General features: G+C 41.0%; 1 protein-coding gene across 3 annotated transcripts in view; it reads right to left on the bottom strand.

Moving 5' to 3' along the window:
* TTC27 (tetratricopeptide repeat domain 27) overlaps positions 1–23,903 on the bottom strand; it is a 185,080-nt gene that overhangs the window by 8,394 nt on the left and 152,783 nt on the right. For all 3 annotated transcript variants that reach the window (XM_027554978.1, XM_027554979.1, XM_027554977.1), the window contains exons 16-18: positions 21,076–21,241; positions 1,712–1,909; positions 334–445 (exon numbers count right to left, since the gene is read on the bottom strand). In XM_027554978.1, the coding sequence (XP_027410779.1) occupies positions 334–445; positions 1,712–1,909; positions 21,076–21,241 (476 nt within the window). The remainder of the gene's footprint in view (positions 1–333; positions 446–1,711; positions 1,910–21,075; positions 21,242–23,903) is intronic.

Genomic DNA, 23,903 nt, shown 5'->3' with positions numbered 1-23,903 from the left:
TTCCTTCTCCAATGCATGGAAGTGAAAAGTGAAAGGGAAGTCGCTCAGTCGTGTCCGTTTCTTAGTGACCTCATGGACTGCAGCCCACCAGGCTCCTCCGTCCATGGGATTTTCCAGGCAAGAGTACTGGAGTGGGGTGCCACTGTCTTCTCTGAGGGTGCCTACTACATAATAGTTAATCTATAAATGTTTGCTGAATTAACTACAAAAATTCTAATACAATGAAATAATCTGAAATTATCTGAAATGGAATTTCGCTTTTGACTAATATGTTTTCCTATCAGTAGAAATACATTAAAATATACCATGGATATTAAATGTTACATCAAATACCATGTGCGAGTCCTAAGGCTCTTTGAACCACTTCCTTAAATGACGTAATATTTTTCTCCCAACAACTGGACTGTGTGTCACACTTGTATGCCTTAGAGAGATACTGGAACGCCTGAGGAAAGAAAAAGAACAGCATTTAGAACAAGCAGAATTCACATTTCAAACTCTGCTTCCTGGAAGTCATATGGAACTAATTCCAGCTGAAAAGCCAGCCTCTGCATTATGCAGCACACTCTCTGCATTATTCTCATCAAAGACAACAGCAACAAGCAGTTAAATCAAATGGGCATGTCTGAATGGAGACACTTCCCTCCAAAAATTAAAAGGCAGGGTTTACAAATCTATAAGAAGTATACACATTTCCCTGGCATTTGTAAACATCAGCTTAAGAGACCAGTTTAGAGAACGAGGTGTGAACTTGGTGAAAACTGTGGGATTACTGGCAGGTGAGCAACAACACAGACGCTTAAAACAACTTTCTTTTACAACCTCCCCACCCTTGAGGGAGAAATCACAGATCAGAGAATTCAGAGTATCCTTAATGCCACATATGCCAGAGAGGACAGAATTCAAGAAGAAGGGAAGGACAGAAAGCAGGAGTGTGTGCACACATGTGTGTGAGTGTGTATTCTCCAGGCTGACAAGGCTTTGCTGGAAGCCAGCTGGGTGGACTGAAGTGGGGGAGAGAATGGCTAAGAATCCCACAGATTAGCTGTACTGTGGCAAATTCCAAACTTATACAAGTACATTTGATTTGTTGTGGATGTTTTGAAAAGAACACAAAACATTTAGTATTCCAACCCTGGGAACTCTGGAGGCCCCTTTTACATTCGAAGATAAGAAGCTGAAGGCATAACTTGAACGCAACTGGTGCTCCACTGCACTTGCAAGAAAGGGGCAGGGCAACCTTTGCACAACATTCATGTTTAGACTTTAAAAGCTTCTCTCCCATAGTCTTATCGAGCTCCTTTTTCTTTCTCCTTTTCATAGTCTCCACCTCAGATTTAAACACTCCTTTGTCCTTGTACCGTCTACCTTAGTCTTCAGCAAGGAGCCTGCAGAAAGGGGTGTGGAGTAAATAACGAGAACCAGCTGTTCACGGCTTGCAAGGAAAGCAGATTAAAGAGACCCTTTTTGGGGAACAGAGAACAATTATTTAAGAAAAACTCATGGAAAGAAAAAAGATGAATGTTTACACATCCTAACCTGTCCACAATTCAGGGTGCTTATGTTAAAAAACTCTGCATCATAAGTGAAAATATGAGCATATTAATCTTATCTTTCTAATTATTAGTCTCCCTCCAACCATCAAAAAGGCAGATTCACCGTCTGTGTTCAAATAGAAGGTAAGAGCCCCAGAGGACTGGGAAGGACTCACCTTTTCATTTTCGTCAGGCTTGTCACTCTGCCCGTTTCCATACACTTGAGCATACAGCCTCCAGATTTCTCCATCATTCGTCACTCTTGAAGTCACTCTGCCAAATAACTCCTGCAGCTTTCCTCTGAGGCCAGTTGCAACATCGCCACTACGATCGGCCATCCCATCCATCACTGCCCTGACCAGGATTTTAAGGACCTTAACAAATGCACAGAAGAAACCGGTGAGCTAGAAACAACCAAACAATACCAAAAAAACAAAGGGCCACCCTCACCATCAATGACGACGACAGTGACAAACCATGTCAGGCCTGTAGGAATATCACTCTGCCACTTTTAAAGAGTAAAAAACAAGATGAACCCATCCGGAACCACTGTCTGGGATCGCAGACAGTGATCTGACCTCTCCCGGTGTCCCCTTTTCAGGCTCCTCGGAGGGCTCTGCTTCACAGGGCCCTAGGCTCTGCGTGCCTCTCTTCTCACTCTGAGGGTCCTCTCTGAATGATCTGATCCACACCTGTAGCTGCAAACCCTCCATGACCAAGTATCTACCCAATACTGTGGGTGCAGCACGAGCCTGACCACCTTCCAGACAGAGCCCCCGGACTGTGTGCCTCAATACCTACCAGACATGTCCCATCAACCTCTCACCCTCCATCTATCCTAGATCCCAGATCCCTCTTCCTCCTGTACTCTCAGAACTGGCCCCCTGAGCACCAACCTAGATTCTCTTCTCTCCTGGTTGGGCCACACGTAACCGATTTGACTCAGCACTCCTCAGTTCAGTTCAGTTGCATCCGACTCTTTTCGACCCCATGGACTGCAGCACACCACGCTTCCCTGTCCATCACCAACTTCCGGAGCTTGCTCAAACTCATGTCCATTGAGTCGGTGATGCCATCCGTAAGTCCTAAATCCAGCTTCTCCTCCTTTACGTTGGCCTCACTATTTTCCACCCAGATCACAGCAATAATGCTCAGAACTAGAATTCGGCTTAAAGTGGTCCTGGCCCTTCCTCACTGTTGAATGATAAACTACCAATGCATTTGCCTCAGGCACGCAGGCTTCCCAGAAAGTATCTCTTGTCCTTCCAACTACCCCAGTTCCACTCACCATTTGGCAACTTCTTGGCCATCTCGCTTTCATCAGTCTTTACACATTCTACCCCAGATACTCTGAATGCTGACAGATGAACTAAGTTGAGCCCCACTGCAGGTTACACTGCTATGACAAGGTACAGCTATACTGGGCCATGTATCTCAAGGGCTCCTGGAGGCACACAAAGTGCGTCCTCAATGACCCACCCTTGTGATAGGAGGCCAGCAAAGACACATGGATCTACCTAAAGAACCAGCTCAGGCAGAGCACCCTCAGACCTTGCTACTCAGCGTGGCCCCTGGACTGACAGCAGCGGCCTCCCCCAGGAGCCTGCTGTAAGTACAGAATCCTGGATGAGATGCTGCTCCATCTCGGAATGAGAGTCTGCATTTCTAACGTGCTCCCAGGCGGTGCTGATGCTGACGGTCCACAGATCACACACTCTTCTGAGTGGCAAGGTTCCATGAGACAGGGTGCCACATCTTTATTCTTACTCTGAACTTCAAGGAGAGGACCACATCATCAACGCGTGTCCCTGATTCTAACATTGTGCCTGGCACACAGTACTGATGCAATAAGCGACTCGTGCCTGAAAGACAGACTGCACGAACACACCTCTTTCAGAAAGAGTTGCTAAGAGAAATGCAACCGACACCTTGCTCTGTCTCCCCGCAGGGTGTTCTGATCCAGACGTGAGATGCAGCCAAGGAATCAAGGCCCTTCTGGCCCGTGAACACTGTTAGGAATGTGAGCTCAGACTCATGGCCCTAATTACATCCAGGGATACAAGTGGACGGGAGAACATTCAATTGTGCTTTTTTTTTCTTTTGTGACAGACAAGGTAAATTATCTCTGCCCATAAATTCACATTATAATTCAACATGTACAGTTTTAAATCTGAAAGTAATGAAATTGATATTACAGCCCCACTCCTGATTTTAAGCCTGGAAGTCACAATGCAGGAGAAATGGTATGAATGTGCACTACCTGCTTCAAGTAATTGTTCTGTAAACATTTCAAGGATTAACACACTTCGAAAGAGATGGTCTAGTGAAACAGTTACTAAGGTGGACAAGTAACGCGTACTAAAGTAGTAAAATTCTTTGCTTTTTCTGGGCTCTCACAGTTGGCCCAACATCCTATCTACTCATTTTAGCCATGAGTAGCAGCCAAGGGGGAAAAGAAATCTTTTATTCTTCTTGCCAATTAAGATGGAGAGCTGTAGTGCTGGTGTCTGAGAGGGGAAAAGTTGGTAAAGTGTGTGTGTATATTTGTGGGTGCAAAAAGGGAACTGTAAAACGACAAGGAGGTGCAGTCCCTCTGTTGGGGTCAGGGTGCAGACACCAAACACACCTCTACCCAATTCACATGCAGATACCATCAGGAGAGAGGTCCTGAAGAGAGGCGAGACAATACCAAATTTGTTTGTATGCTCTCTGTTTGATGTTCAGTGATTAAATAGCTGGATCTGGGCCTGAGGAGAGAGTTCCATATGGAGGAATAGATAGCAGTCACACGTGGCCCTGGCAGATACTGCTTAAAGAGACTGTGTGGGGTAAGAATCACACCGAGGACGGAGTCTTTCAGGAAAACACCGTTTAAGAGGAGGAGAGATGAATGGAGGTCTGTGCACTAAGGAAGGATGGCAGCAAGTGATGTCATGGAAACCAGCGAAGGAAAGTAACAAGGAGAGTACATCCACAAAAGATCAGGACTGGAAGACTGCTGGATCGCAAGTTCGAGGGTTAGTGACAGCATCCAGAGCTAAAGCCAGAAAAGGGAGGGCAGGAGAGATGAGGATTTTAGACAAGAGGCTCACAGACAAGCATGTGAAAAGCAACACAAGCATTAATGCCATTAAAAAACAAAAGGCAAACAATACGCCTCGATCATAGTATTATGTAATATCCATTTTGAATATAATTTGCACAGACATATAATGTTAATAGAAAATATTCACGTAACCAAACTTTTTAGTGTAAACATATTGGGAAGAAATGGAAGTAACAGAAATGCCAGTACAAGATAATTAAGTCCTTATTTACTATAAGAGGAGGTCAACTGATAATACCTAAAATTGGGTTAATAAAAATAGCCATATATAGTTATCATTATTATGAAATATGGAAATGTGTGAATGGCAAAAGAATTCTAAAGGGTTTCTCCCCTTTGGCAAGAAGTATCTTGAGAAGGGGGAGCAGTGGAGCAGGAAATTGCTGTACTTGGTCGTTAAGTCTTACACTACGACTTAACTTGTAAAAACTGTGTTATTTTTAAAATACAAACATTTTATTTAAAAAGAGAGAAAAAGAATACATATATTCAAAAACTGGCAAACAGGAAACAGAGAATGACAGCACACAAAAGCATCCCTTTCCAAGGGGGCCGCGTGGGTTCGCGATGCAGCGTCGCCGAACTCTCTCTCTGGGCGGGGCACACAGGCATGTTCCCTTTGTGAAAACTCGCGTTTACTTATGATCTGTATACTTTTCTACATTTTCACTGTATTTGAATAAACGTTAATTAAAAAGGTATTTCCTCCAATTAAGGAAGTCCCATAAACTGAAGGAAAAAAGTGAGTTATTAAAATACATTAACAAATGGAGCTACTACATAATCTTAAAAAGTGCGATAAACTTTTTTTAAAAAACACAATTGATGTTATAATTTACTGGTTAATATCACCATTTTCCTCTCTTTAACTGTTAAGTGAGAAAATTATCACCCTCTAGTTATCCAGATTGACTACAAAAATAGTAACATATATTTAACCCTTCTTTAGAAAATAGGTATTTTTAACTCAAAAAAGCAAAAGATCTTGCCTCGGATTTCTCTGATAAAATGAATCACCAAATATTATGGTTTTCTCCTGGGCAGGCCATAAAGTTTACTTGCATTACAGTCCTTTGCATCAAAAGAGAAAAGAAAATCTTTTTAAACAGATAAAATGTTTTTATCTATTGTAAACTGGGTAAAAATTTGATTACTGAACCCATCAGTTACAGTTAAAATTATACATTACTAAGTATGTAGTAACAGGCTGAAGGGTAGAACGGTGTAAGAATTTAGAGTAATTCTCAGGGAAACAGGATCCAAGACACGGGCACATAGATGGGTCGCACATACGGAGTAAGATGAGGGCAAACAAGGGGAAGTGCAAAGCAATGGAAGTGCATCTGCCTAAAACCAGGTTCAGGAACAGCTAGATCCAGAGTGGAGAGGAAGACAGACACTGCCAGTCGCTGAAGTCCAGCACGAACATGGGGGAATGGCTAGAAGTCTGTAAACAGCTGTAATGAGTGCAGGTCTTCTGTTAACCAGGGCAGGTGAACTGTTTTATCAGGGAGTCAACATACATGTAGAGAGCTCTGAAAGCTGTAAAGCAGTATAAACCTATAAACTGTCATGATTATCACTGACCCTCAACGTCCTCACTCTGTCAAAAGGGGACAGCAAGGCCCTCATCGCTGCCCACTCATTACGTGTCCCCATACTTCCTGAGGGTTTAAAACAGACCTAAAGGAAAACAAACTACCACCTCTTTACCAGCCCTCCATACCTCCCAACACCTCTGCTCTGAGCACTCACTGTGGGCTGAGCCCATGCTAAGCATGTGACCAACTTGATTTCATTTGGTTCTGTTACCCTAGGAAGCAGGGACTTTATTATCCCCACTTCACACAGAAACTGAAAGGCAAAGTGAACTTCTCAAGGGCCCAGAGCAAGTGAGTCATGCAGCTGGGTTTTAAACACCAGAGATTTTTGGAATCATGAGCTTCGATGAGAATAAAGAGAAGACAACAATGACAGTAGACAATGTTCATATATATATATATATATATATATATATATATATATTTCCTTTACATTGTAAAGATTTGTCCTTTTATGAAATATATATATTATCTACTATCACTGTTGTCTTCTCTTATATGTATATATTCATATATATATGACCCTTCCTGTGAGCCAGGAGCTCTATGAACACAATCCTCCTAACAACTCTAGGGGGTAGGTGCGCTTGTTATTTGTATTCTGCACATAAAGAAACTGGAGCACAAAGAACTCAGGTAACTTGTCCAAGGTCACACAGCTAAGGGAAGGCAGAGTTGGATTTGAACCTGCAGCTTGCGTCCCAGCTCTTGCTCTCAAGCACCTGCTGTATTAAGTTATAAAGGAGAGTTCCTTACTCGTCTGCTGTTCCTTCCTTTCTAATAGGTTCTTTTACATTGGAAAGATTTGCTCTTTTATGAAATATGCATGCCAATAACTTTGATCATTTCATTATCCTTTCTTTGCCAAACCTTGAATCAACCAAAACCAGACAGGTTTTTGTATCTTTTTAACTTAAAAATTTCTCCAAGACATTGGAGCTAATAAAAAATAAAAAGAGAAAATAAAATTCCCAAACACAAGCACTACTAATGTTGTCATTAATTTCTCTCTAGTTTCTTTGCTATGCATAAAATTTTTAATACTAATACTATATAAACTGTTTTATCTTTCTTTTTCACTTAACGTTATGTCATAGAATTTTTTCACGTTTTCATATATTCTTTAGATAGATCATTTTAATAGATTCAAAGCCTCCCATTGGGAGGCACGAATCGTAAAGAATCCATCTGCCAATGCAGGAGATGCAAGAGACATGGATTCAATCTCTGGGCTGGGAAGATCTCCTGAAGTAGGAAATGGCAACCCACTCCAATATGCTTGCCTGGAAAATTCCATGGGCAGAGGAGCCTGCTGGGCTATAGTCCATGGAGTCGCAAATTGTCAAACACGACTGCACACTCACAACAACAAAAAATACCTGCAGTTAGGCTGTTTCTCTGTGCTGCCACTGTCATTATTACTACAAATAACATTTCACTGCATACCTCTGTGCCTAAAGGTTTTTCTCATACTGGTTTCTCTAGGTTAGAATTCCAGGAACAGAACGATAGAGTGAAGGGAGTAAACAATTTAAGACTACAGATAAGCTGGATACTTTCAAAAAGGACTAAATCAAATTTAGATGTCCATTAGTAGTATATGAAAATGTGTCATTTCATTGCATATCACCAATACTGGGTTTGTGTGTATGATATTTTGTTCCACTAAAGATATATGCAGCTATTATTCTAGTTTTACTTTTATTATATGAATTTAAATCTCTTTCCAAATGTTTGTTGAGTAAATATATTTACTTTTTAAGATATTTAAATTACTTCTTAATTTGTATGGAACTCATTTTCCAATGTGAAAACAGTTTTACTATTCATCTTCATATGGAGATTACACAGACTACAAGCTGATGCACGAACACGTTGCTAGCCTCTTTTTCTAAACCCCAATTCTGTACACTGCTGGGAAAAAAGAGAAAGTTGATGAATCTGAAAAAGTAACAGCAAACATACGGGAAATCCTGGAGAGAGAGAGATTGGCTGGGTCCTGGTTGGTGGAGAAGTGCAATCCAGGGTGAAAAAGTACGAGATGCCAAGGCTCACAGATGGCCTGGGAGCCTGGGAAAAGCGTTTTGGTTATGCTTTCTTTTCCTTCCACACACTACTCTATGTGCCACTTGCCACCAATATGGAGAGACCAAAATACAACAGCGCCAGCCCAGTGCAAGCCAGGGACCAGGCAGGTGTAGAAGGTCAGCCCCCAACCTGTTGAGGCTGGATGGCAACTCAGGAAGATGGGCACTGGAAGAAAGCAGAGATCAGAAAGGTTTCCTGAGGAGCCAGGCCACTCGGGTGGTGGTGGCGGTGGTGGTCTGTTGAGAGGGGGCAGTGGCAAAGTATTTCTAGGAGAGAAGTTCCCCTTACCAGGAGAGGCACAGTTTGGTCCTGGGCTTGTTTTAGGCCCTCCCACCAAGTACACATTACCAGTCGAAGAGCCAATATCCCCAAGGGAGGATGAGCCAATAGGGACAAAATTAGACATCTAAAAAGTGCAGCCAAAATGAAATAAACACACTAAACAGCCTATGTGAAAAAGAAGTAAAGGGGCATAGGGAGGAAAACTTGTTTTCATAATACATACCCTCAGGAAGATGAGAGGGAAAAACCAAGGAAGATCCCCTGGGCAGCAGTATAAATGGGGAAGGAAAAGAGTATGAGGACTGAGCCTGGGGTTGTTCACAGGGAAGGAAAGGCGAGAACAATTCTGCAAAGGGGATGAGCAAGCTGCAGCTGGTGGCGTAAGAGCGGTGACATTCTGGAAGCCAGCTAAAGAAAGTGTCGGAAGGAAGAGGGATCAACTGAGCTAAGTGCCACAGACAGGCTGAGACACCGGAGGGCTGAGGGAAGGGACGCGGAGACTGCAGCAAGATGCTTCTCCCAAGGGGTCAGTCCTGAAAAACAGCAGAACAGCAGAGACGTGGGGTGCGGATTAGGGGTGGGGGAGGGCGCATAAATTATTTGTACACAGCTTGGAAACACTGAGAACTTTCAAAAACAAGTGCAATGATAAATGCATTTGTAATATAACACCGGAGAAGGCGATGGCACCCCACTCCAGTACTCCTGCCTGGAAAATCCCATGGACGGAAGAGCCTGGAGGGCTGCAGTTCATGGGGTCGCTGAGGGTCTGACACGACTGGGCGACTTAACTTTCACTTTTCACCTTCATGCACTGGAGAAGGAAATGGCAACCCACTCCAGTGTTCTGCCTGGAGAATCCCAGGGACGGGGGAGCCTGGTGGGTAGCCGTCTATGGGGTCACGACATGACTGAAGTGACTTAGCAGCAGCATACAGGTACAATTTAACCCATAGTGATCATAAGAGAAGGTCCACTTGCCTTGTTATCTGAAAACTGAAAACTAATCTTAACACTCTACCCCAAGGATCACTCTTTATTTAGTCTGTGGTTTTTTCGAGGGGTTCTGGACACCCTTATGGATCTGACTGAGAGTTTTGAATCCTCTACCCAGAAGAGGTAGTTACATAGCCACATACACAATTTTTTCCCCATGATATTTCGGGTAATCTCACAATCTTCTGAAGCCTAATAATAGATCCTTCTTAGAAATTCTAATTCGCCCAAGATGGCCTGGGGTTTCAGTCTTATCTCTCAGTACAGCATATGACTCAATAAGTGCATTCCTCTGAAGAGCTTTCTTAAGTTTTCTATCAACTCCCTCCTCCTTTTTATCCCTTCCGTCACTTTCCGATGTTCGCATCCCTAGTGCTGTGTTAGGTGAGGCCTTCATGAGATTAGCTGAGGCGTCTCTGGCCTTCTCTAGAGGGTGCCTCTGTGCGTGCTGCCTCTCCTTCCACCAAAGCTCCCAGTGAGGTGTGTGCTGGACACATCCCTTTACCTTTACCAGCCCCACTGTTCTCAAAGCCACTGCTCTCCCTCTGAAAAGGAATGAGAAAGTTGTGGGGGGTTGAATACTTGCCCCAAATTCAGGTCGTAACAGAACCTCGGAATGTGAGCTCATTTGGAAATAGTTAATAACAACTAGTTAGGATTAAGTCATCCTAGATTAGAGTGGGCCCTAAATCCAGTGACTAGTGTTCTGATAAGAAAAGGAGTTGACACACAGAGACACAGGGAAGGAGATGAAGCAGGTGAAGAGGGAAACAGAGGTTAGAATCATGCTGCCACAAGCCAAGGAAGGCCAGGAACCCCCAGAAGCTGGAAGAGGCAAGGAAGGTTCTTCCCTGGAGCCTTTAGAGGGAGCATGGCTCAGCCAACACCTTGATTTCAATCATCTAGCTCTAGAACTAAAGAGAATAGATTTCTATCGTTTGAAGAAACTAAGTTTGTAGCAATTGGACATAGCTGCCCCAGGTAACGAATCCAGCAGTCTTACCTAGAAAGACCAAGGCAACGTTGAGAACACTCAGACAAACACGCCTCCTGGACACTTACCTGGCTTCTACTAATCCTCTTCCCATTTCAGTTCAGGAAGCACTAAATGAACAGTTGTCATGTCTCAGCCTGTCTCCACTCAGTATGGTGACATCCAGCCTTCTCATTGTTTCTGTCCAGTCAGTAAGTCATGTCCAATTCTTTGTGATCTATGGACTGCAGCACACCAGGCTTCCCCGCCTTCGCTATCTCCCAGAGTTTGCTCACACTCACGTCCATTGATTCGGTGATGCCATCCAATCATCTCATTCTCTGTTGCCCCCTTCTCCTTGCCTCATATGTAGAAGTTTTCAATTCAAATCTCTCTATATTTGCCTTAATGGGGTATGGCTTGTGTGTCATGATAAAGAACATTTTCTCTACCCCCAAGTTTATAAAAATATTTTCCATCAAGTGTTTTTATGGTTTACATCTTCCATACAGTAATGATGATAAGGATGATGATGGCAGCTATACTTAAACAGCACTTGTATGTGCCAGGTGATATTCTCTGCCCTTTTCATACAGCTACTTACTTAATCCTCACAGCAGTCCCATGAGGTACTAACATCATCCCTATTTCATGAAAGTGAAGAACCAAGTGGTTTGTAACTTGCTCAGGTCATACAGCTGGTGGCTGGTGGAGGCAGCCTGGAAGCCCAGGCTGTCTAACCCCAGAGTCTATGCTCTTACCTACAACATCATCCTGCTTCTCAAGGCATTTCAATTTAAATATTTTAACCAACTACTTGAATTTATTTTGGTTTAAGGAGTGAAGCAGAGCTTTCATTCTGAGTCCCAAATGCTTGGCCAACTATTTCAATGCATATTGAATATTTATATCCCAAAGATTTAAAATGCCATCCTTATCATGAACTAAATTCTTATACTTACTTGAGTGTTTCTGAACCCTCTCTCCTGTTTCATTTCATTCCTGTAGCATATGTTAACTCTTTATATAATAAGGATATTATTAGCTTTTTATCTTTCCTACTTGTTACAAATATTTTGTCACATATTTTTTTCATGAAGTCATAAAAATTCCTTCAAGTTTTCTTTTCTTGCTTCAAAGTTCAGGAAATTTGGTAGGTATTCACTTGTATTGCTAGTTTTTCTAGGAGATGAAAAAATATTTAGCATATATTTAGCCCATTTGGAATTAATTTGGTGTATCATAAAATAATCTAAGTATATTTTTTGAGCCTGAATGTTTAGAGGGATTTCACTTTAACCAGTATAAATAGCCCTGCAGTCCCTCACTTCCTAACTAAACCAATGCCGTGCCCCCAACTCTATGTTGTGACTTCTAAATCCCTAACCCCACCTCCAGTCATTTCAGTGATGTGGCACTGCTGTTGCACTCTCTGTCCTAAACCTATTTCTCACATCATGTACCACGGAATGCAGCAAGCAGTGGGTGACTGTGGGGAACCACCACCAGCCCCTAAGGAGGGTGAAGTTTTCTCACCTGGAGGAGCAACAATCCTAATCTCCACAAAGAGGAAAGCTTAACTATTCTCTTCCCCAACACTAACCTTGAGGTCCTTGGCCAAGTCTCCCTAAAACTTTGGCCAAAAGCACAAGGCGTTGGCCCTTTGAATTCTGGACGTCTTCACAGCAGGAAGGAACAGGATTGCCTCGGGTCCAGTTACAAACACTTCCAGGAGGGCTGGAGGCCAGGAATGAAGCCATTTCCGCCTCCTGGCTTGGCCACGTCCCCGTTCCACTTGGAGCTCTCTAAAGAACTTGCTCTGCTTCCTGGCCTGATAACCCTGACCCTTGGCTTCCTCACACCTCAGTTATCACAGAAAGGTAGGCAGCTTAACATTGTCTTTTTCACTCAGCAAACGAAGAAAAAAATTCTTTGCATAAGGAAATGGCATGCACAAGCTTTAGGTTAAACAGGCCAAACTTCAGACTTCACATCTTGGCTTGACTAGTTGTGAGCTGTGAAAGATCAGCTTTATTAGTTTCTCTGGCGAGCCACAGATACTTCAGCAGTAAAACAGAGATAATATCTACCTCACAGAGATAGAATCCATATGGAATACATCCACTCCCTCCACTCTTCTCCCTCAGGTAAGCCCTGCCACCACTTGCTCTAGGACTTCAATCGAGTTGGCAATCTTTCCCAACACCCATCAACACCACCTCCCTCCTTCCCCAAAGAGAAATCCACACAAAGAACAACATCCATAAGAAAGAATACATATTGTATGATTCTGTTTATACAACAATCAAGAGAAAGCAAAATTGAACTGTGGGGACGGAAATCAGAAAGCAGTTGCCTGGTAGAAGGGAAAGGGTGGTGGTTCAGTTGACTGGGAAGGGGAATAATAGAACTTTCTGTGGTGATGAAATGTTCCACACCTGTTTTGGGAAGTGGTTCTATAAGAATACACAATGTCAAAACATATCAAAATTACATTTAAGACAAAATTGCATTTTCTTATATGTAAATTATACCCCAATTTGGGGAAAAAAAAAAAAAAAACACCTTTGTCAGATATAATTCAAATGCACAGTAACATGATGGGGGAAATATGCTGTTTAATATAAATATTTTGACAAACTTCAAGGCTTGATTCACTCAAAAAGACACGCCTAAATGTGATTCCTATCTTTGGTCCCAACTAGCTATATAACCGGCCAAGTTACACATTCTCTCTGGGTCTCGTATTCATACACTGTAAATGAGGACTCTTCGGTACCCACCTCAAATACTGTATGCCCTGTAAAAGATCTCTAGTCTTTCCCATTCTATTGTTTTCCTCTACTTCTTTGCATTGATCGGTGAGGAAGGCTTTCTTATCTCTCCTTGCTATTCTTTGGAACTCTACATTCAGATGCTTATATCTTTCCTTTTCGCCTTTGCTTTTCACTTCTCTTTTTTTCACAGCTATTTATAAGGCCTCCTCAGAAAGCCATTTTGCTTTTTTCAATTTTTCTTGGGGATGGTCTTGCTCCCTGTTTCCTGTATAATGTCACGAACCTCCGTCCATAGTTCATCAGGCACTCTATCAGATCTAGGCCCTTAAATCTATTTCTCACTTCCACTGTATAGTCATAAGGAATTTGATTTAGGTCATACCTGAATGGTCTAGTGGTTTTCCCTACTTTCTTCAATTTAAGTCTGAATTTGGCAATAAGGAGTTCATGATCTGAGCCACAGTCCACTCCCGGTCTTGTTTTTGCTGACCGTATAGAGCTTCTCCATCTTTGGCTGCAAAAGATATAATCAGTCTGATTTCAGTGTTGACCATCTGGTGATGTCCATGTGTAGTGTCTTCTCTTGTGTTGCTGGAAGAGGGTGTTTGCTACGACCAGTGCGTTTTCTTGGCAAAACTCTGTTAGACTTTGCCCTGCTTCATTTTTACTGCAAGGTCAAATTTGCCTGTTACTTCAGGTGTTTCTTGACTTCCTGCTTTTGCATTCCAGTCCCCTATAATGAAGAGACATCTTTTTTGGGTGTTAGTTCTAGAAGCTCTTGTAGGTCCTCAAAGAACCGTTCAACTTCAGCTTCTTCAGCGTTACTGGTCAGGGCACAGACTTGGATTACCGTGATACTGAATGGTTGGCCTTGAAAACGAACAGAGATCATTCTGTCGTTTTTGAGATCGCATCCAAGTACTGCATGTCGGACGCCTGTTGACTATGATGGCTACTCCATTTCTTCTAAGGGATTCCTGCCCACAGTAGTAGACATAACGGTCATCTGAGTTAAATTCACCCATTTCAGTCCATCTTAGTTTGCTGATTCCTAGAATGTCGATGTTGACTCTTGCCATCTCCTGTTTGACCACTTCCAATTTGCTAGATTCATGGACCTGACATTCCAGGTTCCTATGCAGTACTGCTCTTTACAGCACTGAACCTTGCTTCTATCACCAGTCCCATCCAAAACTGGGTGTTGTTTTTGCTTTGGCTCCATCCCTTCATTCTTTCTGGAGTTATTTCTCCACTGATCTCCAGTAGCATATTGGGCACCTACTGACCTGGGGAGTTCATCTTTCAATGTCCTATCTTTTTGCCTTTTCATACTCTTCATGGGGTTCTCGAGGCAAGAATACTGTAGTAGTTTGCCATTCCCTTCTCCAGTGGACCACATTCTGTCAGATCTCTCAATAGAATGGGAAAACAATAGAATGGGAAAGACTAGAGATCTCTTCAAGAAAATTAGAGAAACCAAGGGAACATTTCATGCAAAGATGGGCTTGATAAAGGACAGAAATGGTAGGGACCTAACAGAAGCAGAAGATATTAAGAAGAGATAGCAAGAATACACAGAAGAACTGTACAAAAAAGATCTTCACGACCCAGATAATCAGGAAGGTGTGATCACTCACACTCACCTAGAGCCAGACATCCTGGAATGTGAAGTCAAGTGGGCCTTAGGAAGCATCACTACGAACAAAGCAAGTGAAGGTGATGGAATTCCAGTTGAGGTATTTCAAATACTAAAAGATTGATGCTGTGAAAGTGCTGCACTCAATATGCCAGCAAATTTGGAAAACTCAGCAGTGGCCACAGGACTGGAAAAGGTCAGTTTTCATTCCAATCCCAAAGAAAGGTAATACCAAAGAATGCTCAAACTACCACACAATTGCACTCATGTCACACGCTAGTAAAGTAATGGTCAAAATTCTCCAAGCCACGCTTCAGCAATAAGTGAAACGTGAACTTCCAGATGTTCAAGCTGGTTTTAGAAAAGGCAGAGGAACCAGAGATCAAATTGCCAATATCCACTGGATCATTGAAAAAGCAAGAGAGTTCCAGAAAAAACATCTATTTCTCCTTAGACTATGCCAAAGCCTTTGATTGTGTGGATCACAATAAACTGTGGAAAATTCTGAAAGAGATGGGAATATCAGACCACCTGATCTGCCTTTTGAGAAACCTGTATGCAGGTCAGGAAGCAATAGTTAGAACTGGACATGGAACAACAGACTGGTTCCAAATAGGAAAAGGAGTACATCAAGGCTGTATATTATCACCCTGCTTATTTAACTTCTATGCAGAGTACATCATGAGAAATGCTGGGCTGGATGAAGCACAAGCTGGAATCAAGATTGCCGGGAGAAATATCAATAACCTCAGATATGCAGATAACACCACCCTTATGGCAGAAAGTGAAGAAGAACTAAAGAGCCTCTTGATGAAAGTAAAAGAGGAGAGTGAAAAAGTTGGCTTAAAACTCAACATTCAGAAAACGAAGATCATGGCATCTATTTTTCCAAGATAAATTTTGGAATAGTTGGAGTGTATATATATATATAGTAAGTCATGAGAGTAGTGAGATATTATCATATATGGGGAAACAGTGGAAACAGTGTCAGACTTGATTTTTTTGGGCTCCAAAATCACTACAGATGGTGACTGCAGCCATGAAATTAAAAGACGCTTACTCCTTGGAAGGAAAGTTATGACCAACCTAGATAGCCTATTCAAAAGCAGAGACATTACTTTGCCAACAAAGGTTCGTCTAGTCAAGGCTATGGTTTTTCCTGTGGTCATGTATGGATGTGAGAGTTGGACTGTGAAGGCTGAGTGCCGAAGAATTGATGCTTTTGAACTGTGGTGCTGGAGAAGACTCTTGAGAGTCCCTTGGACTGGAAGGAGATCCAACCAGTCCATTCTGAAGGAGATCAGCCCTGGGATTTCTTTGGAAGGAATGATGCTAAAGCTGAAACGCCAGTACTTTGGCCACCCCATGCGAAGAGTTGACTCATTGGAAAAGACTCTGATGCTGGGAGGGACTGGGGGCAGGAGGAGAAGGGGATGACAGAGGATGAGATGGCTGGATGGCATCACTGACTCGATGGACGTGAGTCTGAGTGAACTCCGGGAGTTGGTGATGGACAGGGAGGCCTGGCGTGCTGTGGTTCATGGGGTCGCAAAGAGTCGGACACAACTGAGCGACTGAACTGAACTGAACTGTAAAAGATAAACCGTGATAGTGTCAAGAACTTAGTAAGCACTTGATATGTGTTCATCATTTTCCCTTCTTCTTCCATTTATAAACAGCAAATGGGATGCAATAGCACAATACTTATATTTTTTTCCCAAAATGACTGTAAGTTATCGAAGAGGAGAAAGGGGAGGGGATATGAGGGGAACAGGGAAGAGCAGAAAAAGAAAAAAATGAACAAAATAACATTAGAACTCATCCTGAGGAAAGAAGCATATACATATGGGTTTATCTATAAGGATATTCATGGCACTATTAATAGTAGTAAATTAACAGTAGAAAACTGGAAAATGGAACAGGGACTAATTACACAAAAACACAAAACTAAGTTTTATGATAGATTAATAAAAGTATGTATAATCCAGACATTTATATAAATATCTACTATTACAGAAAAGCATTCTTGAGCTATACTAATCTACGCATTAGTCAAAATTAGGACAGACAGAAAAGGCAGGAAATGATAAAGCTAGTGTAACTACCCACACATTCTCTTATTACAAATAGTGAGAAAAACAATTTATAGCTGATTTATCCTGTGTCTGTATTAAAATGAGTATGAATTTACACACACACAATAGAAAAAAATTTAAATGAAAGTAATCATATCTATAAAGTAAAAAGAGAATTTTAAAGCAAGTTAAAATAGAATGAGGTCAGGTAGTGTCAAACATAAGAATATCAGAGTTTTTTTTAAAGACACCTGTTGCCAAACTTGCATAGTCAAATTGAGTAAAATTATTTTAGTCAAGATAAAAATATTCCAGACAATCTGTCAATTGTCTCTGTCCATGCTGACGAGTGGTGAGAAAGCATGATGACAGACACAAGCATGTCACAAAGCTAAATATGACTAAGCCCACACTAGCCTTGAGAACCTTCCTTCAATGATGACTTAACCACTATGGAGCGAGTTTAACCACACCTGCCAGAGACCAAACATTGCCATCAGCATTCTGTGACACTTCTGGAGAGGGCTATTCACAGGGCCTTATATAAACTAGCAAATTATCTCACTGCAGCTATTTCTCCATCTAAATACCCAAAAGTTCTCTATTATAAATTGCTAGAGATGATCCTTTGACCTGAACATGTCACTGGTTATCTAGCCCTTATGTTCTCAGTATTATTTCCCCAAATCCAAATATAAAAATTAAGCAAAGAGCCATAACATCTGGCATTATTACGCCACCGTATGCTTCTCTAAGTGCTTTGTTTACAAGCAGTATTTTTTTCTAACAGGAACGATTCTCACTGCTCCTGTGTATGTCAGCAGTGCTGTGAGAAGGAAGTCTAACGAATCTGCATGCCACCCTTAACTGTTTCTAAAACTACTGAACTTTTATAAAAACCAATTTCAAACTCATCAAAAGGAGGTTTGGTTCATATTATGAATTTGAAGAACAGAAGAATTATAGGAAAAAAAGAAACTAAAATATTAGCTGGCCATGAATTTAAACTAAATCCTAATAATTTTCTTTAGGTAGGAAACTACTAAATTTTCACTTAAATTAGAAATCATATAAGTTAAATAATCTGCTAAAACAGGTACAGGATTAGAAAATTTTCAATGGGAATCAGAATACAATTTTACTATGGGTGAAAATTCTTATAATTAGATTTGCTAGAAGGAGTAAAAAAACTGAACATGATCACTAAAATACATTTGGAAAATCTACTTAAAATAAAAATTAAATGAAAGCACCTCAATTTATGCTGGGAGAAGGTTTTGTTCTTTTACTTTTTTTTCCTTTTCTGAAAACTGCTCAAAATGTATCTTTGTGCATTCTGAACAAGCTTTGTGAAAGGAAAGGAAAAAAAAGAATTTACTTCAGGTGTAAAATGGAATATACCAGCAATGCAGCTTATTTACCTTTTCTCTGAGGCTTCCCTGGTGGCTCAGATGGTAAAGTGTCTGCCTGCAATGCAGGAGACCTGGGTTCGATCCCTGGGTCGGGAAGATTCCCCTGGAGAAGGAAATGGCGACCCACTCCAGTATTCTTGCCTGGAGAATTCCATGGATGGAGAAGCCTGGAGGGCTACAGTCCACGGGGTCGCAAAGAGTTGGACACAATTGAGCGACTTCACTTTCTTTTCATTTTCCTTCACTGAGATTTCAGATGGAGAAGGAAATGGCAACCCACTCCAGTATTCTTTCTTGCCTGGGAAATCCCATGGACAGAGGAGCCTGGCAGGCTACAGCACATAGGGTCACAAAGAGTCAGACATGACCGAAGCAACTAAGCAAGCATGAGATTTTAGAACCGCCTTCATGAAGCTTCCTCAGTAAATAAGGGCCTTTAAAAAAATTACAATTGAGGTAAACAAGAAACAGGCACTTTGGAATCTCTGTTCCAGCCTCAGTGGTTTGGCAACATACCGAGACCTGCTCAGAGCCTAGGGGCTGAGTGCAGAAGAAGAGCCATCACAACAGTGAACAGGACAAGTGCAAGATGATGGGGGAAGGGGCATGCAAAGAGACCAGTGAGGGTTCCTATCCTCTCTAGGATGAAAAATTCTGCTATGCTTCCAAACATGTTTTAAGTGATCTTCACTCAAAGCTCAAGTCCCTTCTTTCTATACTGGATGGTCAATATATAATACTTAAAAAGGCCAAAATAAAATAAAACAAGGAAAAGACAAGTAATTGAAGGGGTCAACATAGCTCCTGTAAGTAGGTATATGGTTCTACTTAAAAAGTCACAAAACTGGCTTCCCATGTGGCTCAGCTGGTAAAGAATCCACCTGTAATGAGGGAGACCTGAGTTCAACCCCTGGGTTGGGAACATCCCCTGGAGAAGGGAAAGGCTACCCACTCCAGTATTCTGGCCTGGACAATTCCATGGACTGTATAGTCCATGGGGTTGCAATGAGTTGGACACAACTGAGTGACTTTCACAAAGTCGCAGATCTTTAAGTGAACTGCCCAGAACCTGAGCTTTACAACAATTTAGCTGATTATATAGCTGAATTTGCAAAAGCATGCATATAGATGGAGGGCTGCAGCTAAAAAAAACAAGGACCAGACACAAGGTAAATTTTGGAATAGTTGGAGTGTGTATATATATATATATAGTAAGTCATGAGAGTGGTGAGATATTATCATATATGGGGAAACAGTGGAAACAGTGTCAGACTTTATTTTTTTGGGCTCCAAAATCACTGCAGATGGTGACTGCAGCCATGAAATTAAAAGACGCTTACGCCTTGGAAGGAAAGTTATGACCAACCTAGATAGCATATTCAAAAGCAGAGACATTACTTTGCCAACAAAGGTCGTCTAGTCAAGGCTATGGTTTTTCCAGTGGTCATGTATGGATGTGAGAGTTGGACTGTGAAGAAGGCTGAGTGCCGAAGAATTGATGCTTTTGAACTGTGGTGTTGGAGAAGACTCTTGAGAGTCCCTTGGACTGCAAAGAGATCCAACGAGTCCATTCTGAAGGAGATCAGCCCTGGGATTTCTTTGGAAGGAATGATGCTAAAGCTGAAACGCCAGTACTTTGGCCCCCTCATGCGAAGAGTTGACTCACTGGAAAAGACTCTGATGCTGGGAGGGATTGGGGGCAGGAGGAGAAGGGGACGACAGAGGATGAGATGGCTGGATGGCATCACTGACTCGATGGACGTGAGTCTCAGTGAACTCCGAGAGTTGGTGATGGACAGGGAGGCCTGGTGTGCTGCGATTCATGGGGTCGCGAAGAGTCAGACACGACTGAGCGACCGAACTGAACTGAACTGATTTCTTATTTCTGTTTTTACATAATTCCAAATTCATTAATAGCATATGCTGATAATTGCAAATATAATGTTACATTTTCGAGCCCCCTAACTTTGTAACCTGTAAGCTCCTGTACACCCTATCTTTATACAGTCTCTTCACAAATTAATCCCACAAAAGGTCTTTTATATTTAATCCTATTGGATGTAAAACCCAGGGCCTTCAGGACTCCCACAGTTTCTGAAAGGATATAGTAATTTTTGTACTGTTAAGAGTCAACCAGTTCTGACTTCATCCTAAGATGAAGACCATCTTATTAAACAGTACAAGGAAAACGTTAGTCTTCATTTCTATATTGTTCAAACAATCTGAAAGTTATATAGATGACTGTTTAATGAGTGAATAAATGAGTATGGGATTTATTCCAGCTATTACACTGAGATAACCAAAGTAATAGATTAACATAAGCATAAGTTTCTGCAAGCCGACTATATACATGTAAACCACATATTACTGAGTCACAGTGATATTTAGTCTATGATTACATAAACATATTTGACATTGGAATGTCAGGATTAATACGTAACTAAGCATATTCAACTATACAAGAAAAGTACTCTTTTATATATTACTTGAGTTTAACAAAATTTTCCTGTGTAGAGTCAAGGGAACAATTTGTATTCTATAATCAAGTATTAATAGTAAACACAAACTGAAATAACAAAATATGAATACCCTACCTGAGTATCTTTGTATTTGTCTCGTAAGTCCAAGAGCCGATGATAAGCTTTAATGGCTTCAGAAAATTCTCCAACATCAGTGCTAGTGAGAATGTAGTTTTCCCAGATCTGCCAATGTTCATAGTTGCACTTGAGGGCTTCTTGTAATGTTCTAAAAGCTTTTACTCTATTGAAGGTCAAATAAACAAACAAACAAAAAAACCCAATAATGAATAGCCATAGCTAAATAAGCCACACCTAAATGTATAAAATGCTAATGTGAACTTTCTATCAGTCCTGAAACATTCATGTTAATAAACAAAATTAGAGGGCCAAACAACCCGAAACCACCCCAAATTTCCCTAACAGGGAATGGCAAACAAAACAGGTAGAAACTGGGACTTCCCTGGTGGCCCAGTGGTTTAGAATCCACCTTGCAATGCAAGGGCCATGAGTTAGATCCTGGCTGGGGTACTAAGATCCCACATGCCTCGGAGCAAATAAGCCCACGCGCTGCAAGTACTGAGCACACAGGCCGCTACCGAGAGCCCGTGTGCTGCAGTGAAAGACTGCACGGTGCAACTGAGACCCAACACAGCCAAATAAACGAATGAATAAATAAAAGTTAGAAATGAAGTAAGAATAGGGACACACGAATAAAAACCAAGTAGAAAATCTGAAACTGCAAAAGACATTAAAAACAACAAACCAAAAAACCTCAACATGTGACAAAAACTAGTTTCACACAAAGAAAGAACTGATGAACTGGGAGATAATAGTGAGAAATTCAAATGAATTCAGATTAAAAAATAAAAAGAATAATAAACACACAGAGGGAAGAATGAGAGGTAAGATTCAAGTACACATTCCATAGACATTTCAGAGTAAACACATGCAGAATATGGGAGGACACTATATTTGAAGAGACAATAACTGAGCATTTTCCAAAACTAAACAAAGATCTAAATTCTATGATCAAAAGTGTATTTTGTGTACTGAGTATTCTAAATAATGGTAAACCAACACCTAGACATATTATGTGAAACCACAGTACATAAAGGTAATCCTAAAACCTATAAAAGAATGACAGAGAACAGCAGATATTTCATAAGTAGCAAAAGATGACAGAAGACAATAAAACACTACCTATAAAGTGTTAAGTGAAAATTAATTTTATCATCAACTAAACTTAACACTTAGGAATAAATGCAATATCAAAAATTTTAACATGTACAAAAAACAGGAAACTTTACCACTGGCCCTTACTTAAAAGAACTATTCAAGGGTCTCCTCTTGCAAAAATAATAGGACTTTCAAAGAGAAGAAAAGGGATATAAGAAATATTCAATGATGACAAGAGAAACAGAGGAAGCATGTCAGTAACTTAATTACTAAGAACAAATATAATTAGGAGTTGTGTTTTTAGTAAGTAAATCTAAAAGTCTGTAGACTATATTCTTTGCAACTAAATAAAAAATCAATAGTAAGTAGAGTTAAAAAAACATATGCCTACAAACTTGAAATGCACTCTTAAAGTAAAGAAACCAATGAGGGGGCAGAAATTCATATTAGAAAGTACAAAATGTTTAGAATTTAAAGAAAGTATTATATATCACTATCTGCAAGATATAGCATTTAGAGACAAAAAGCAGTATTTAGAGAAAATTTTATAATTTTTACATGGATTGGTTATAATTATGAAAGATGGGAAATGAGTTAAAATATTCAACTTAATTTGATAGAAGAACACCAAATAATTCTAAGAAAGAAAAAATGTTAAGAAAGAAACAAATGATCAACAAAATCAAAAGTTGGCTCTTTGAAAAAAAAATAATGAAACAAATATCTAGCTGAATTCCATTCAGTTCAGTCACTCAGTCATGTCTGACTCTTGGTGACCCCGTGGACTGCAGCACGCCAGGCCTCCCAGTCCATTACCAACTCCCGGAGTTGACTCAGACGCATGTCCATTGAGTCAGTGATGCCATCCAACCATCTCATCCTCTGTTGTCCCCTTCTCTTCCCGCCTTCAATCTTTCCCAGCATCAGGGTCTTTTAAAATGAGTCAGTTCTTCACATCAGGTGGCCAAAGTACTGGAGTTTCAATTTCAGCTTCAGCATCAATCCTTCCAATGAATATTCAGGACTGATTTCCTTTAGGATGGACTGGTTGGATCTCCTTGCTGTCCAAGGGCCTCTCAGAGTCTTTTCCAACACCACAGTTCAAAAGCATCAATTCTTTGGCACTCAGCTTTCTTTATAGTCCAACTCTCACATCCATACATGACCACTGGAAAAACCATAGCCTTGACTTGATGGACCTTTGTTGACAAAGTAATGTCTCTGCTTTTTAATACGCTGTCTAGGCTGGTCATAACTTATCTTCCAAAGAGCAAGCATCTTTCAATTTTATGGCTGCAGTCACCATCTGCAGTGATTTTGGAGCCCAAAATAAAGTCTGCCACTGTTCTATTGTTTCCCCATCTACTTGCCATGAAGTGATGGGACCAGATGCCATAATCTTAATTTTCTGAATGTTGAGTTTTAAGCCAACTTTTTCACTCTCCTCTTTCACTTTCATCAAGAGGCTCTTTAGTTCTTCTTTACTTTCTGCCATAAGTGCGGTATCACCTGCATATCTGAGGTTATTGATATTTCTCCCGGCAATCTTGATTCCAGCTTGTGCTGCACTCAATATGCCAGCAAATTTGGAAAACTCAGCAGTGGCCACAGGACTGGAAAAGGTCAGTTTTCATTCCAATCCCAAAGAAAGGCAATGCCAAAGGATGCTCAAACTACTGCACAATTGCACTCATCTAACACACTAGCAAAATAATGCTCAAAATTCT

The sequence above is a fragment of the Bos indicus x Bos taurus genome, chromosome 11 (genome assembly GCF_003369695.1).
Source record: "Bos indicus x Bos taurus breed Angus x Brahman F1 hybrid chromosome 11, Bos_hybrid_MaternalHap_v2.0, whole genome shotgun sequence".
Classification (NCBI taxonomy): domain Eukaryota; kingdom Metazoa; phylum Chordata; class Mammalia; order Artiodactyla; family Bovidae; genus Bos; species Bos indicus x Bos taurus.
This window is presented reverse-complemented; position numbering and strand designations above follow the sequence as displayed.